At 39.0% G+C, this 14,701-nt stretch overlaps 1 protein-coding gene across 2 annotated transcripts in view; it reads left to right on the plus strand.

Moving 5' to 3' along the window:
• The window catches only part of ints7 (integrator complex subunit 7), a 67,744-nt gene that overhangs the window by 27,111 nt on the left and 25,932 nt on the right, over positions 1 to 14,701 (plus strand). For both annotated transcript variants that reach the window (XM_059985875.1, XM_059985876.1), the window contains 3 exons: positions 6,342 to 6,473; positions 10,055 to 10,152; positions 13,959 to 14,198. In XM_059985875.1, coding sequence (XP_059841858.1) covers positions 6,342 to 6,473; positions 10,055 to 10,152; positions 13,959 to 14,198 — 470 coding nt within the window. The remainder of the gene's footprint in view (positions 1 to 6,341; positions 6,474 to 10,054; positions 10,153 to 13,958; positions 14,199 to 14,701) is intronic.

The following is a 14,701-nucleotide window of genomic DNA, read 5'->3' on the forward strand; positions in this document are numbered from 1 at the left end:
GAATTATAATAAATGCATAGAACCAAAAGAGATGGCGGAGATCTTAAATTGATTTTTCGCATCTGTATTTACTCAGGAGATGGACGCAGAATCTGTAGAAGTGAGGCAAACCAACAGTGAGGTCATGGACCCTATTCAGATTACAGAGGAGGAAGTATTTGCTGTCTTGAGGCAAATTAGGGTGGACAAATCCCTAGGGCTTGACAATGTGTTCTCTTGGACCCTGTGGGAGGCAAGTACAGAAATTGCAGCTGCCCTAACAGAGATATTTAAATAATCCTTAGCAATAGGTTGTGGTACTGGAGGATTGGAAGATCTCTAATGTTGTTCCTCTGTTCAAGAAAAGCTCTAAAAACAAACCAGGAAATTATTGATCATGGAGCCTGACATCAGAAGTGGGAAAGGTATTCTCAGGTACTGTTATGTAAGTATTTGGGTAAACCTGGACTGATTAGGATCGTAGATAGGATAGACAAAGGAGAATCAGTTGATGTTGTGTTCTTGGATTTTCAGAAGGCCTTGGACAAGGTGCCACACACGGGGCTGCTTAACAAGTTATTAGCCTGTGGTATTACAGGAAAGATTCTAGCATGGATAAAACAGTGATTGATTGGCAGGAGGCAAAGAGTGGGAATAAAGGAAGCTTTTTCTGGCTGACTGGTGGTGTTCCACAGGAGTCTGTCTTGGGACCAATTCTTTTTACATTATATGTCAATGATTGGGTGATGGAATTGTTGGTTTTGTTGCATAGTTTGTAGACGAAATGAAAATAGGTGGATGGGCAAGTTGTTTTCAGGAAGTAGAGAGGCTACAGAAGGACTTAGATTAGAATAGGCAAAGAAATGGCAGATGAAATACAATATCGGGAAGTGTATGGTCATGCACTTTGATAGAAGAAGTGAAAGGGTTGACTATTTTCTAAATGAAAAAAAAAACTGGGTACAAAGTGTAACCCAGGTTAATTAAACCTAAAGGTGTAGTGTTAGAAAGCTCCACCTGCAGAAGGATGAAAACGAATTTTACAGATTTTTTTTTTGAAAAAGAGAATTTGAAAAAATCGCTATGCAAGAACGAGGCGTGGTTGATGCAGGCATGGATAAGGAGAGAAACGCAGCAATGATTAGAAGCTGAAGACGTACTGTTAAGAGTGGAGTTAGTAGTAAGTATCTTTACCCTACTAACTTGAAAACCTCAGGGTCAAACCCCTGGAGTAGAGGCAATAGCAATAAAATATTTATTGAAACTAGTGCTGTAACAGGCAGTAGCTTTAATGAGACAATATTGGTAGTGACGGGTGTCCAAGATCCCTACCATGTAGTTGGGAATTAGTTATGTAAAATCATACCAAAGGATTTGGTCAAGTTTTTTGACTTACCGTGGATGATAAACTATTTCTTTACAATGAACCAAGAAAGAAGATGGCAAGCTAGCCAAGAGTTGACGAACCAGTACAACAGGACCAAAATGTGTAATGATGCAGAGGATTTAATATGGTTGGATGTATAAATTTATTTTCATTCCAAGAATCCAAATTTGATTTTCTGCAAGAATGGATTATTTTTGCGAAGACTTTGATAAGTTACAGAAAGAGATATACTTTGTTTAAAAGCTGTGATGTTGGAGAATTGTCATGAAAGCAGTTGAACAGTAGATATATAATTTTTGAATTTGAATATAAATTCAAATATAGATATACTGCCTGGAACTGAAACTGAAGTTAACTATAGTTATGAAGTTAACTGAAGTTAACTATAATACTTAAGAATAGAAATTATATTTGGTTTTCTAGCTAACTAGGGATAAGTAAAAAGGAAAGTTTAGTCTGTAAGCTTCTAAATAGAGAATAACAAACACTAGATCAAGTTAGTTAAAGAAATTAGAGTAATAAAGGAATCTCACTGATTCTTATTTAAAAGGAATTTGTTTTGGTTTGATATCTAAGATTTCAAACCTAAACAGAATATTGGAATTTTGAATTGTTCTTGTTCATGTAAATATTTTGTACATATTGTATTCTTTTCTTATAAGCAAAACTTATCTCGAGACGTCTGTGGTTTCCATTCGTTGCCTCCTTCCGATACCTAGAATCTTCTGATAGCCTACTAGCACCTAGTGTAGTACTGTGTAGTTTGATTTTCTCAAAGAGTGCAGCGACTTGTCACATGCAAAAAGACTGGTGCTACACAGGTATTACAAAAGTGACTTGGGAGTCCTTGTGCAGGATTCCCTAAAGGCTAATTTGCAGGTTGAGTCTGTGGTGAGGAAGGCAAATACAATGTTAGCATTCATTTCAAGAGGACTAGAATATAAAAGCAAGGATGTAATGCTGAGATTTTATAAAGCACTAGTGTGTCCTGACTTGGAGTATTGTGAATAAGTTTAGGCCCCTTACCTCAGGAAGGATGTACTAAAACTGGAAGGGTCCAAAGGAAGTTCATAAAAATGATTCCAGGACTCAGTGGCTTGTCATATGAAGAGCGTTTGATGGCTCTGAGCCTGTATTCATTGCAATTCAGAAGAATGAGGGATGACATCATTGAAACCTATCTGATGGTGAAAGGCCTTGATAGAGTGGATGTGGAGAGGATGTTTCCTATGGTGAGAGAGTCTAAGACCAGAGGACACAGCCTCAGAATAGAGGGGCATCCTTTTAGAATGGAGATAGGAGGAATTTCTTTAGCCTAGGAATGGTGAATCTGTGGAATTCTTTGCCACAGGCAGCTGTGGAAGCTGAGTCTATGTATATTTAAGGTAGAGGTTGAGAGATTCTTGACTGGTCAGGACATGAAGGGATACGGGGAGAAAACAGGAGATTGGGGCTAAGAGGAAAATTGGATCAGCCATGATGAAATGGTGGAGCAGACATGATGGGCCAAATGGCCTTATTGTGCTCCCACATCTTATAATCTTATGATTAGGAATAGTCAGCATTGGTTTGTGCGTGATAGGTCATGTTTAACTAATCATATAGAGTTTTTTGAAAAAGTTATGAGGGAAGTTGAAGGCAAGGCAGTGAATGGTCTACATGGACCTTAGCAAGGCAATTGACAAGGTCCCACATGGGAAATTGTTCATGAAGGTTCAGTTGCTTGGCATTCAAGATGTGGTAGTAAATTGGATTAGATATTGGCATTGTGGGAGAAGTCAAAGAGTGGTAATAGATGGTTGCCTCTCTAACTGGAGACTTGTGACAATGGAGTGCCGCAGGGATTGATGTTGGGTCCGTTCTTAATTATCATCTATATCAATAATCTGGATGATAATGTAGTTAACTGGATCAGCATATTTGCGGATGACACCAAGATTGGTTGTGTACTTGACAGTGAGGAAGACTATTAGAGCTTGCAGTGGGATCTGGACCAGCTGGAAAAGTGAGCTGAAAAATGGCAGATAGAATTTAATGCAGACAAGTATGAGTTGTTACACTTTGGTAGGAGCAACCAGGGTAGGTCTTACATGGTGAATGGTAGTACACGGAGAAGTGCAATAGAACAGAGGAATCTGGGAATACAGGTCATTGAAAGTGACGTGAAGAAAGCTTTTGGCACATTGGCCTTCATAGATCGAGGTATTGATTACAAGAGATTGGATGTGAAATTGAAGTTGTGTAAGACGTTGGCGAGACCTTGTTTAGAGTATTGTGTGTAGTTTCGGTCACCTACCTACAGGAAAGATGTAAATAAGGTTGAAAGAGTACAGAGAAAATATACAAGGATGTTGCTGGGACTGGAGGACCCGAGTTATAAGGTAAGATTGAATAGGTTAGGACTGTATTCCTTGGAATGTAGAAGATTGAGAGGAGAATGGATAGAAGTATACAAAATTATGAGGGGCATAGATAGGGTAAATTCAAGCAGGATTTTCCCACCAAAGTTGGGTGGAACTACAACTGGGAGTCAAAGGAGAGTCTTCTTCACTCAGAGGGTCTTGAGAGTATGGAACAATCTACCAGTGCAGGTGGTGTATTTGAGTTCGATTTCAACGTTTAAGAGAAGTTTGGATAGGTACTAGGATGGCATGAGTATGGAAGGTTATGGTCCTGATGCTGATTGATGGGTTTAGGACACTTAAGTGGTTTGTGGAGAACTTAGAAAAAAGAAGTGGGTGGTCACCTTGATTGGACTATATAATAATCCTGGAGAAGAGTCTCAGCTCAAAACATCGACTGTTTATTCATTTCCATAGAAGCTACCTGACTGTTGCGTTCCTCCAGTAGTGTGTGTGTGTTGTTTTACATTTGCAGCATCTAAAGAATTTCTTTTGTACTAAGAGTGTAAAGAGTTTGGATGGGGCAGTATTTTTGCAGTGCATACATGAGTTTCTTTATGTAATATATAGAGAAACCTAATTAGAACAGAATAATACTGGGCCTCCTCCTAGGAAATGAAGCGGGTCAAATAACTGATGTATCCAGTGACCTATCACTATTAACATCATTGTGGAAGAAGGTGCAACAGGCCTACAAGTTAAAGTACAATTGAAGCAGGGCCAACTTTGAGGGTATTCGGCAGGATGTAGCTGGGGTCAACTGGGGTCGAATCTATTTAAAGGCAGATAAAAGGAGCGAGTGCATTCCTGGCGTATATGACGAATAAACTATTCTCGGGCTTCCAGCTGGGGACAGGTATCGATTATAACCGCCTTTTTGATACCTGTAGCCAGCTAGAAGACCAGAAAGAGTTTATTATTTAAAGGCAAGCTACCAATTGGCAAGTGGGAAGTTTTCAAAAGTCATATAAAGAGTCCAGGGCAGCATGTTCCCGTTAAGGGTTAAGAGTAAACATACCACATTCAGTGAGCCCTGATTGATGAGAGATATCAAGGCTTTGGTCAGGAAAGTGAAGGAAATGTACATCACTTTTAGACAAATAAATCATTTTAAGAGGAAGCATAAGACAGCAATTATGAGGACAAAAAGAGGGTATGAAGTGGATTTGGCAGGCTGGGCTAAAGAGGTTCTTTAGTTATATTAACAGTAAAAGGGTGACTAGGAAGAGATTAGGTCCTCCTAAAGACCGTTAAGAATGCCTATTAGAGCGTCAGTTCTGCCACTGTATGGGTTTCCTCCGGGTGCTCCGGTTTCCTCCCACAGTCCAGAGGTGTACAGGCTAGCTGGTTAACTGGACACATGGGTACAATTGGATAGTTCAGGCTGATCGGGCCAGAAGAGCGTGATACTGTGCTATATCCCTAAATAAAATGATATATGCATATTATGAGGAAGGAGGTACTTGTAGTCTTGAAACACATTAAGATGGGTAATTCCCCAGAGCCTGACCAGCTGCACCTCGGAATCTCATGGAAGTTTATTAAAACATAACGATTGTAGATAAGGTGGATCGTTATCGTCTCTTCCCCAGTTTTGTGGAGTCTAGAACTAGAGGGCTCAGATATAAGATAAGTGGCGAAGGATTTAAAAGAGGCCTAAGAGACAACCTCTTCACACAGAGGGTAATGAACACCTGTCATGAGCTGCCAGAGGAAGTTAGAGCTGGGTACAGTTGCAGCATTTAAGAGAGGCATTTGGATAGGTACATGGAGGGGACCGGCGTGGAAAGTTATAGGCCAAATTCAGGCAATTGAGACTACCATAGTGGATGCTGTGGTCAGTGTGGACCATTTAGGCTGATGGGCCTGTTTCCATATTCTATTACTCCTGTACACAGATGCCCTTTTAAAAAAGACTAGTGTACCACTTGCCTTCCTAATTGCTGCTGCATATGCACTTGTATATCAAGCGCATCCAAACCTCTGAGCATAAACACAATATGCACTCCAAGATGGATAATTTCTTTATGTTCCATCTGTTATGTTCATATCCATTCCATAAGCCATGGAAACCACTTTACATCCACCAGCATAGCTGAAATTATTTGAGGTAATATTATTTTGTGTTATGTGTGTGATTTATAGGTACTGTGTTGTGCACCTTGTTCCGGAGGAAGGTTATCTCATTTGGCGGTATACATGTACTGTATATGGTTGAATGGCAATAAATGTGAACTTGAAGTTGCTGCATAATGCATGTTTGTTTATGCTTTTCACACAAAGTTCTGGAGATTCTTTATTGTCTTGAGGATAATTACGGATATTTACCACATTTCTTTCAAAATATTTTTATCAAGAATTCTGTCCAGCTGTATGTTGATAAAATATTGTAAGTGGTAATTTAGTTTGGGTTTAATCAAATATTTGTTTCTAGGATTCAGGTGACCTAAATCACTCTCATTTTAATTATTTTATTCTTTGATGTAAATACATTATTTGCCTGCCTGGTTTGTACGTTGTTGATGGAAATATGCATGTCGGTAATGCTGTTTATATTTCTCCTTATTTAAAAGGAAGTACGACGACTCCAGCACATTCTGACGACCTGATAAAACTTGCGCAAGAGTGCAGTTACCATAGCAACTGTGCTATTGCAGCTCATGGTGTTACTGTTCTAACAAACATTGCATCCTGCTTAGAAAAAGGTAACCTAGAAAAGATCAATGCTATCCTTTATACTTATTTTTGATGGCAATGATTTTTGAGTTCTTTGTTATAAATCTAGATTTCTTTTGCATCTGTGAAACAATGAGAACATTATACCTCCTCTTCCTTCATGGAATTAACTCTTGAGTAGGTCCTGGAATTCACTTTAAAACCACTAAAAATCTATTAATAAATAAGGGAATCTAAATAGCGGTGGTTTATAATGGAAAGAACCTACTATTAATATGCCATATATAAAAACATTTTCACCATTGGAAGTTGACTACATCATAATCCAAATTTTGTCTAATGATTGGGAAGAAGGAAGGAAATAATTCATGAGTACTGGCAGCCAAATTGAACTGTGAAGGCACAATGTTGTGGAATATGTTATAATGCATATTCTGTTTCTACTGCTAAAGTAATATAAATTTACCATCAGCTGAAGTATCATTCTTCCAAACAGAATAAAAGGGCTTTAATGGTAGTCACCATTTTAGCATTATTTCATTATTCATAGGGTCATATCACATAGGAATCGACTCTTCAGTCTGCCATCTCTGTGTTGACCATCAGTACCCATCTATTGTTACTCCATTTTACAGCGTCTGCCCAGATGAAATGCGTGCTAGGCACTTCTTAAATGCTATCTGTTTCTCCCTCTATCATCATCTTGGCCAGAGTGTTGCAGATTTTAGTACCCTCTGGTGGGGAGGGGAAAAGTATTTGCATCAGGTTCTTTTTAAGTATTCTATCTTGTTACTTTAACTCATGCCCTCTGATACAGGCCAGTTAGCCCCCCCCCCCCCACCCCCACCCCCACCCACTAGTACTGCCTCTTGGAAAACAAATCCAGGCTATACTTCAGCTCTCATGGCAGAAACTCTAACTTCAGGCAACATCCTGCTGAATCTCCTCCAATTTTTTTTTGACAAATTGATAAAAGGAAACTATGGGCAGATGTATCCCTAACAACCATATATTTAAATATCCTATCACGGAAAATGTTTAAATTTCTAGCTCAGTGAGTCACTGGCACTCAAGACACTATAAATAAACCTGGACTAGTATAGTGCCAATAATAGGAATGTGCTTAATTGCCCATTCTATCCTTATTTTAAAATACAGCATTTGTTACGGCGGAAAGGGAAAATTGATTTCCACTAGCTTTTTATGTAAAATATTTCATTTTAGCTTTAAAATATTAAAACAGAATTTATTTTAAAAAACCATGTCCTCCCTTTATATTCCATTTAAAACATTTTCAATATTTGGTTTACAATTCACCATGTGCTTTAGCTTCCAATATAATTTTCACTGCATTGTGATTCCATTATTTTACAGAATGTTTATTTTGAGGTATGTCTTCAACTTGTACCCAAGTTTGTAAATTCCACATTTACTTATAAATGCTTTGATTTTGATTCAGAAATTGCATTTTTTAATTAAAGGAATTGTAACCTCATCTTTAAGAAAACTAAAGTGACTGGGTATGGATATAGTTGAGTAACTCTAGACATGGAGTAGGCACAAACAAACAAAGTGGAAACGCCAGCATTAAACATAGGAAGGGTACAATCAAATCAGGTTTGATCTGAGTTTGAAAATCAAAATTAAAAAAAGGTGGAGATGCTGGAAATCTGAAATAAAAACAAAATGCTGACATTTCAAGCTTGAGATCTTTTACCAGATCTGTGATTGATGATGGATCTTCACTGTCATAATTTTTTCAAAGCCTGAAGTCTGGTTTGTTAGTAACATTGGTAGCTTCCTAATATTTTGGTGGCCCCTTCTGTGCAAGGTGATACACAGGCTCTGGGAATGGTTATAAAAGCTATAATTTATGATCTATGTAGTATTCTCATATCGTTGATGTTCTTAAATTTTCAAGCCATGGTTTGGAATTCCTGTGCTGTGGGGTGAGGGTTAAATGGCGAATGCCTTGAACAGTCAGTTGATTATTGGGTGGACTTTTGTATTTGCAATGCCTTTTTAATCTGTTTATAAAACATTGATTTGGTAGAATGTGATTGTAGGATAGGGTGCTGAAATTTGTCCAGAATTTAATAAATATTGAGATAGGTAATCAGAATACTGGAATTCTAACCAGCAAGGTGGAAGCTCACCTTGGTGGATACTGCATTGTTGTTATAGAGATGTGCTGTGTAGTATTTTAGAGACTGCATTGTAGAAAAATGAACAGGTAAATAAGTTTAAGTAAAATGACATCTGAATACTGTAACTGAATTGTGTCTGAGGCACTATTCCCAAATGTGTAAATTAACCATTACATCACTGTATTGCATAATATTTTATGTTACTTAAAGTAACCATTTTTTAAATATCCATAACTTTTCCCATAATGTCCACCATTTCCAACAGGATCCCATCACCGAGCACATCTTTCCCTCCCCCCTCCCCACCCCACCCCACTTTCTGCAGGAATCGCTCCCTATGCAACTCCCTTTTCTTTTCATCCTCCCCACCGATCTCCCTCCTGGCAGTTATCCTTGCAAGTGGAACAAGTGCTACACCTGCCGCTACACCACTCCCTCACCACCATTCAGGGCCCCAAACATTCCTTTCAGGTGAGGCGACACTTCGCCTGTGAGTCTGTCGGGGTCACCTACTGTGTCCGGTGCTCCAAGTGTGGCCTCTTCTATATCAGTGAGACTGCTTCGCTGAGCACCTACATTCTGTCCGCCAGAAAAAGCGGGTTCTTCCAGTGACCACCCATTTTAATTCTCCTTCCTATTGACATTCTGACATGTCAATCCATGGCCTGCTTTACTGTCACGATGAAATCACATTCCGGTTGGAGGAGCAACACCCTGTAATCCGTCTGGGTAGCCTCCAACATAATGGCATGAACATCAATTTCTCAAACTTCCGGTAATGGCCACGCACCCGCTTCACCATTTCCCCATCCCCTTTTCCCACTCTCACCTGATTCTCATCTGAGCTCCTTGCCTGCACCCTGGTGCTCCTCCCCCTTTCATTCTTCCATGGCTATCTGTCCTATTAGATTCCCCCTTCTCCAGCCCTGTGTCTCTTTCATCAATTTCTCAGCTCTTTACTTAACCCCTTTCCCCTCCCATTTTCACTATCACCTTGCATTTCTTCCTCCCCTCTCCCCACCTTCTGACTCCTCATCTTCCCCCCCCTTTTAGCCCAAAACATTGACCATTCTCTTTTCCATAGATGCTGTCTGGCCAGCTGAGTTCCTGCAGCATTTTGTGTTGCATTATCATATACTGGTCATATTACAAAATACGATAACTTTGGCATTTTGCCTGTAACCTATATCCTCAGCAAAGTCAAATCAATTTCTGTACAGGAATATTTAATAGGCTTTTTTTCCCTATTTTATTTAAATGGCTCTATTTTGAAGGAAGAGATCTTATGAGCAGAATTAGCCCAACCTGCTTTGCCCCAGTCTTCGCAATAGCAGCCTTATTACAGCCTAGGACTTTGCAAGAGAATGAAATGCATGACAGCTGAACAAAATTGCAATAGCGAGATCATGTTTTCACACCCACACAGTTTTTAAATTATGCTTGGAATTTTTTTCACTTTGTAGATTATTTGGGTTTGGAACAAGATGCAGTCTTTGCTCTGGAATCCCTCCTTGTTCTTTGTAGCCAGGAAAGTAACATAGGAGCACAGAACGCTTTAAAGGTAAGGAACAGGATCTGCTTATAGGTGAGTTGTTTTATCATAGATGGGTTATTTTTGTCCTCACAGTACTGTTTGTAATGACAATGACATCTGTTTCAGTTATACAAGGTGTTGTGCAGAATCACAGTGGTAATAGTACAGAAGGCTATTTTGCTTATTGAGATTAGCAGCCCACCTAGTCTCACTTACCACCATCATCCCATTGCCTTGCAAATTCTTTCTTGTGAATATTTATTCAGATGCCTTTCCTGAATGCTAGTGTATTTCAGACTCGTGCTACTGGCAGCTTAAAAATAACATTCTCATGTCATCTAGTTCTTTATCCAATCATCAATCTCTGTCCCATGGTTCTTATTCTTCTGACTAACCTACACTGTTTATGCCCTTCATAATTTTAAATTCCTCTGGAATCTCCTCACAGCATCATCCATTCCAAGGATAATATCTACAGGTTCAATTGATCCACTTAGTCGTAAATCTCAAGTCTTTTTCCAGTTTGTGGATTTTATTTTACGAAGGGATTTCCTTTTATTTTGCCGTAGCAGCCTTTTCGTTGTGCATTGCTTGGCCTGATTGACTGTTGATAATAAGGATAACTAATATTGCTTACCCTACCTTATAAAAGGGCAACTTGCCTTCAGCAAAACTATTTAAATTGAAATTTCAATAAAAATAAATTGTCAAATTTTAAGGTTAGTGGATTCTTGTCGAGCACTCATTCACACTTAGTAATATTATCTGCCTTAATCATATCTGAATCATGGCATATTAATAGACTGGAAAGCAATCTGGAGCCTAGGTGAGAAGAATGCTCAAGATTGAGGATGTTTCCTCTGACATGAATTGATTTAGAGGTCAGAGGTATTAAATTTTTGTGGGGTGCTAGACTAATTTTTTAGTGTTTTGAAGAGATTCAGTTGCAAGGCAAGGCAACCTGCTGTGCAGTGATTCCATGAAAAACTACAGGAAAGAGAAAATGTGCAATATGAATAAAAGGTGAGGATGTTGAAAGCAAGAAGAAATATTATTTTAACAAACTTATGCCCAAAGCTGGAGAAAGTGGGCTAGGTGTTTTGGATCAGTATTCTCCAAGGAGGTGGTCAGATGATAGTGAGATCAGTAAAGAAGGGATATGCTCATATTCCAGGGCATGTTGATATCAAGAGGGGAGAGATGTTTGTACTCTTGAGAACAGCAAGATGGGTGCCATCATTCCTGGCTTACTGAGAGCTGAAGACTGCTGTGGCATTAACAGAGGTCTTTGCATCGTCTTTAGCCACAAGTGAGGTTGCAGAAGACTTGAGAATATTGTTCCTCTGCTTAATAAAGGCAATAGTTATAAACCAGGAAATTCTAAGCTGGTGAGCACAAAGCTATTGAGTGTAAAATCAGTGCTAGAAAAATTATTGGAGAAGGTTCTTAAGGATAGTATCTACTTGCACCTGGAAAAGCAGACTTAAAGATAATCAGAATAACTTTTAGAGTTGAAGAGATTATGGCCTACAAACTTGTCTGAGTTTCCTGAGGAGTTGACAAAGATTATTGTCAAGGTGGGGTAGGGTAGTGGATGGGGGTCAACATGAACTTATGTTATACCAATCCAGAAAATAAATGTACATAGGATCCATGGAATTTAGTAGACCTGTTTGGCCATTAGGGATGGAAGATAATGGTGGAGGTCTGTGACCAGACGTGTTCTACAAGGATTAATGATGGGATTTCTGTTATTTCTGATGTATATAAATGGCATGGCCAAAAGTGTGAGCTGAGTAACAAGTTTCCAGATGAGGTGAAAAGCAGCAGATTTGTGAAGTATGAGAAAGGTTGTCAAAGGGTTCAGCAGGATATAGACCAATTGTAAATGTGGGCAGTGAAGTGGTATTGGGGTTTAATCCAGTCCAATGTGAGGTGTTGCACTTTAGGAGATAAAGTGTAAAGGGAAGTAAAAGGCAGGACCCATGAATCTTGAGTGCAAGTCCATAGCTCCTTGCAAGCTGCAAGACAAGCAGCTGGGATGGTAAAGATGAATGTCACACTTGCCTTCGTCAGTCATGTTGCAGCTGAATTAAAGTTTTTCTGTCACCTTCAGAGTGTTGCAGTTCTAGCTGCGGCATTGAAGGAGAGGTGTCGAAGCTTTGGAGAGGATGCAGATGAGGTTCACAAGGATGTTGCCTGGGTTAGAGGGAATGCGCTACAAGAAGTTAGGCACACTTGATTGTTTTCTCTGGAGTGTTGAAGACAGAGTGGTGATCTGATGTTTATGAAATTTTGAGTGGTTGGATAGGATAAATATTCAGTCTTTTTCCCCAGGATGTAAATATCAAATACTAGAGGACTTAGCTTAAAGGTGAGATGGATAATGTTTAAAGGAAAGTTACACATCAAATTTCATTTATGTACCAAATGGTAGGTGCTTATAGTGCACTGCCAAGAGAAGTGGTAGCACAGATATGATAGCAACATCTAAAAGACAAGAACATGAACAGGCAAGGGGTAGACAGAGGAATATTAGCCATGTGCAGGCAGTTAAATTTGGCATCAAAGGGCCCATTCCTGTGCTGTACCATTATGTTCTGTGGGTAATAAATTTAGATATATGAACAAACTGGTAGTAAGCAGTTTCTATGTTGCTGAACCTTAAATACAATCTTGGAATCGCCTCTCATTACTCTGTTGTTAAAGACACATCTCTTGTGAATTTGTTTATCAGCCATCACTAATTGTAGCTGAATTAGGTGCCAGTCTCTTTTTTCTGCATTAATTGTTTTCTGTGTAAATTGGCCATCAGAGGGCATAAACAATCCTGGGAAGGTGCTCCATCTGTTCTGTTTATCTGCATCTGGCCGATCTTGCCATTTGTAAAGGCACCTGAAATTGAGAAGGGAATGTTTTAATGAATCATTGAAAACCATAGTCTATATTCTCTACTCGTCAGTTAAGAAAAATAGGTCACTGCAGTGGTGTGATCAGGCAGGGCTCATCTCAGATTTCATCATACAGAAATTTCAGTTGCTCTGACTTTATGTAAATTTGTTCTTTTTTAGTGCAAATCCCATTTAGAAAATCAAATGCACAAACTTGTTAAAATTTCACAAGGTAACCATTTGGATGATATAGTGCACAGACAGAACAAAAGCTCTCCATGTAATTGACACCATCTCCATTTATTTTCCATTCCAATTCCTTTTGATACTACTTTTCTCTATTTGCTCCTTTCAATTGGTTCTCTTTACATGCTTTACCTTCCCCTTTCATCATCTCCAATTCTCTCTCATCTTCCCCCCCCCCCCCCCTCAAAATATGCTGGGCCCATGTGCCTCATCAACCCAACTCCACCTTAAACTGATCGGGATATTGGAGCAAAGAAACGGGGGACTTCCATGAGTGGAAGGACTAGAATGGAGTTGCTCTTACCAAGAAAAAACAAATAGTGACACCAGCGGCTACAAGGGTTTTTAGTGACAGGGAGTCAACAGTAAAGTACATAGTTCCTGTCATTTTCATTTTTCCCTGAATGATGGAAACAAATTGCCATTCTGTTTTAGAAAGTTTGGAAGCTATGCTGTCCTTGACTGCAAAGCTTGCTGAGGTGGGGGAACCATTCTCCGGTCCTTTCCAGTGCTGACGTTTACAGAACTAATTTTTTGCTGATTATTTTAAAACATTTTATATTTTATCTTGCAAATAGTTTCGACATTTGTGCTATTTATGTTTTCGTTGGGACTCAAATGGGAACTATTATGCCTTTATAAAGTGAATTTATGACCGAAATTGTTCAGTGCCTTGGCCTTTTTACACTTGCGCAGACTGCATTTACCTGCATGGTGAAGTTGATGTGTCGTTGTCCTCATCTGAGCCAGCCAGTTGTTGAATCTCTGCTGACCCAACTACATACTGCCCAGGACCTCGCTCGGATTCCAATGTGCCACTGCCTTGCAGCTATAGCAGTGCAATTGCCCGTCTTGGGAGAGGGAATGCTGGCAGAGCTCCTGGAATTGTACAAGATGATTGGATCGTCATCTACAGATAAACAGCAGGAACTAATGGTAAAAACCTTCAGATTTATACACTGGGGGCATTTCATTTGTAAAGGACAGGTGCTACAGGGTTTGGTGTTAGTCATTTCATAAAGGAAATAATACTCCTGTAATGAAGCTGATGACAAGTAGAATCATGAGAATCGGAACACTTTTTGCTGCATAGAAATTCACCATTTTACCAAATGCATCTAAGTGTGTATCAGAAAGAGCACCAAATGGCACCAGACATCTCTAACATATCAGAAATATCCAGAGAACATTTACTTTCGATTCATTTATAGAGTATTTTAAGCAGAGCTTTTAATTTGTATTTGTTTCTTTTAACAACTCTATCCTGATTGATGTTAATCAATGCCTTTAAAGTGAGCATTTTTTTGCTGTTGGAGGTGCAGAAATCTATTCACCAACTGAATTATTATTTGGTGAATCATTCCTTTTTTTATTTCTTATAAAATAGTGTAAAGTTTTGTTTCAAAAAATTTCGACTCAGTGGCTCAACAGAAAACTTG

The sequence above is a fragment of the Hypanus sabinus genome, chromosome 12, assembly GCF_030144855.1.
Source record: "Hypanus sabinus isolate sHypSab1 chromosome 12, sHypSab1.hap1, whole genome shotgun sequence".
NCBI classification, from domain to species: Eukaryota; Metazoa; Chordata; class Chondrichthyes; order Myliobatiformes; family Dasyatidae; genus Hypanus; species Hypanus sabinus.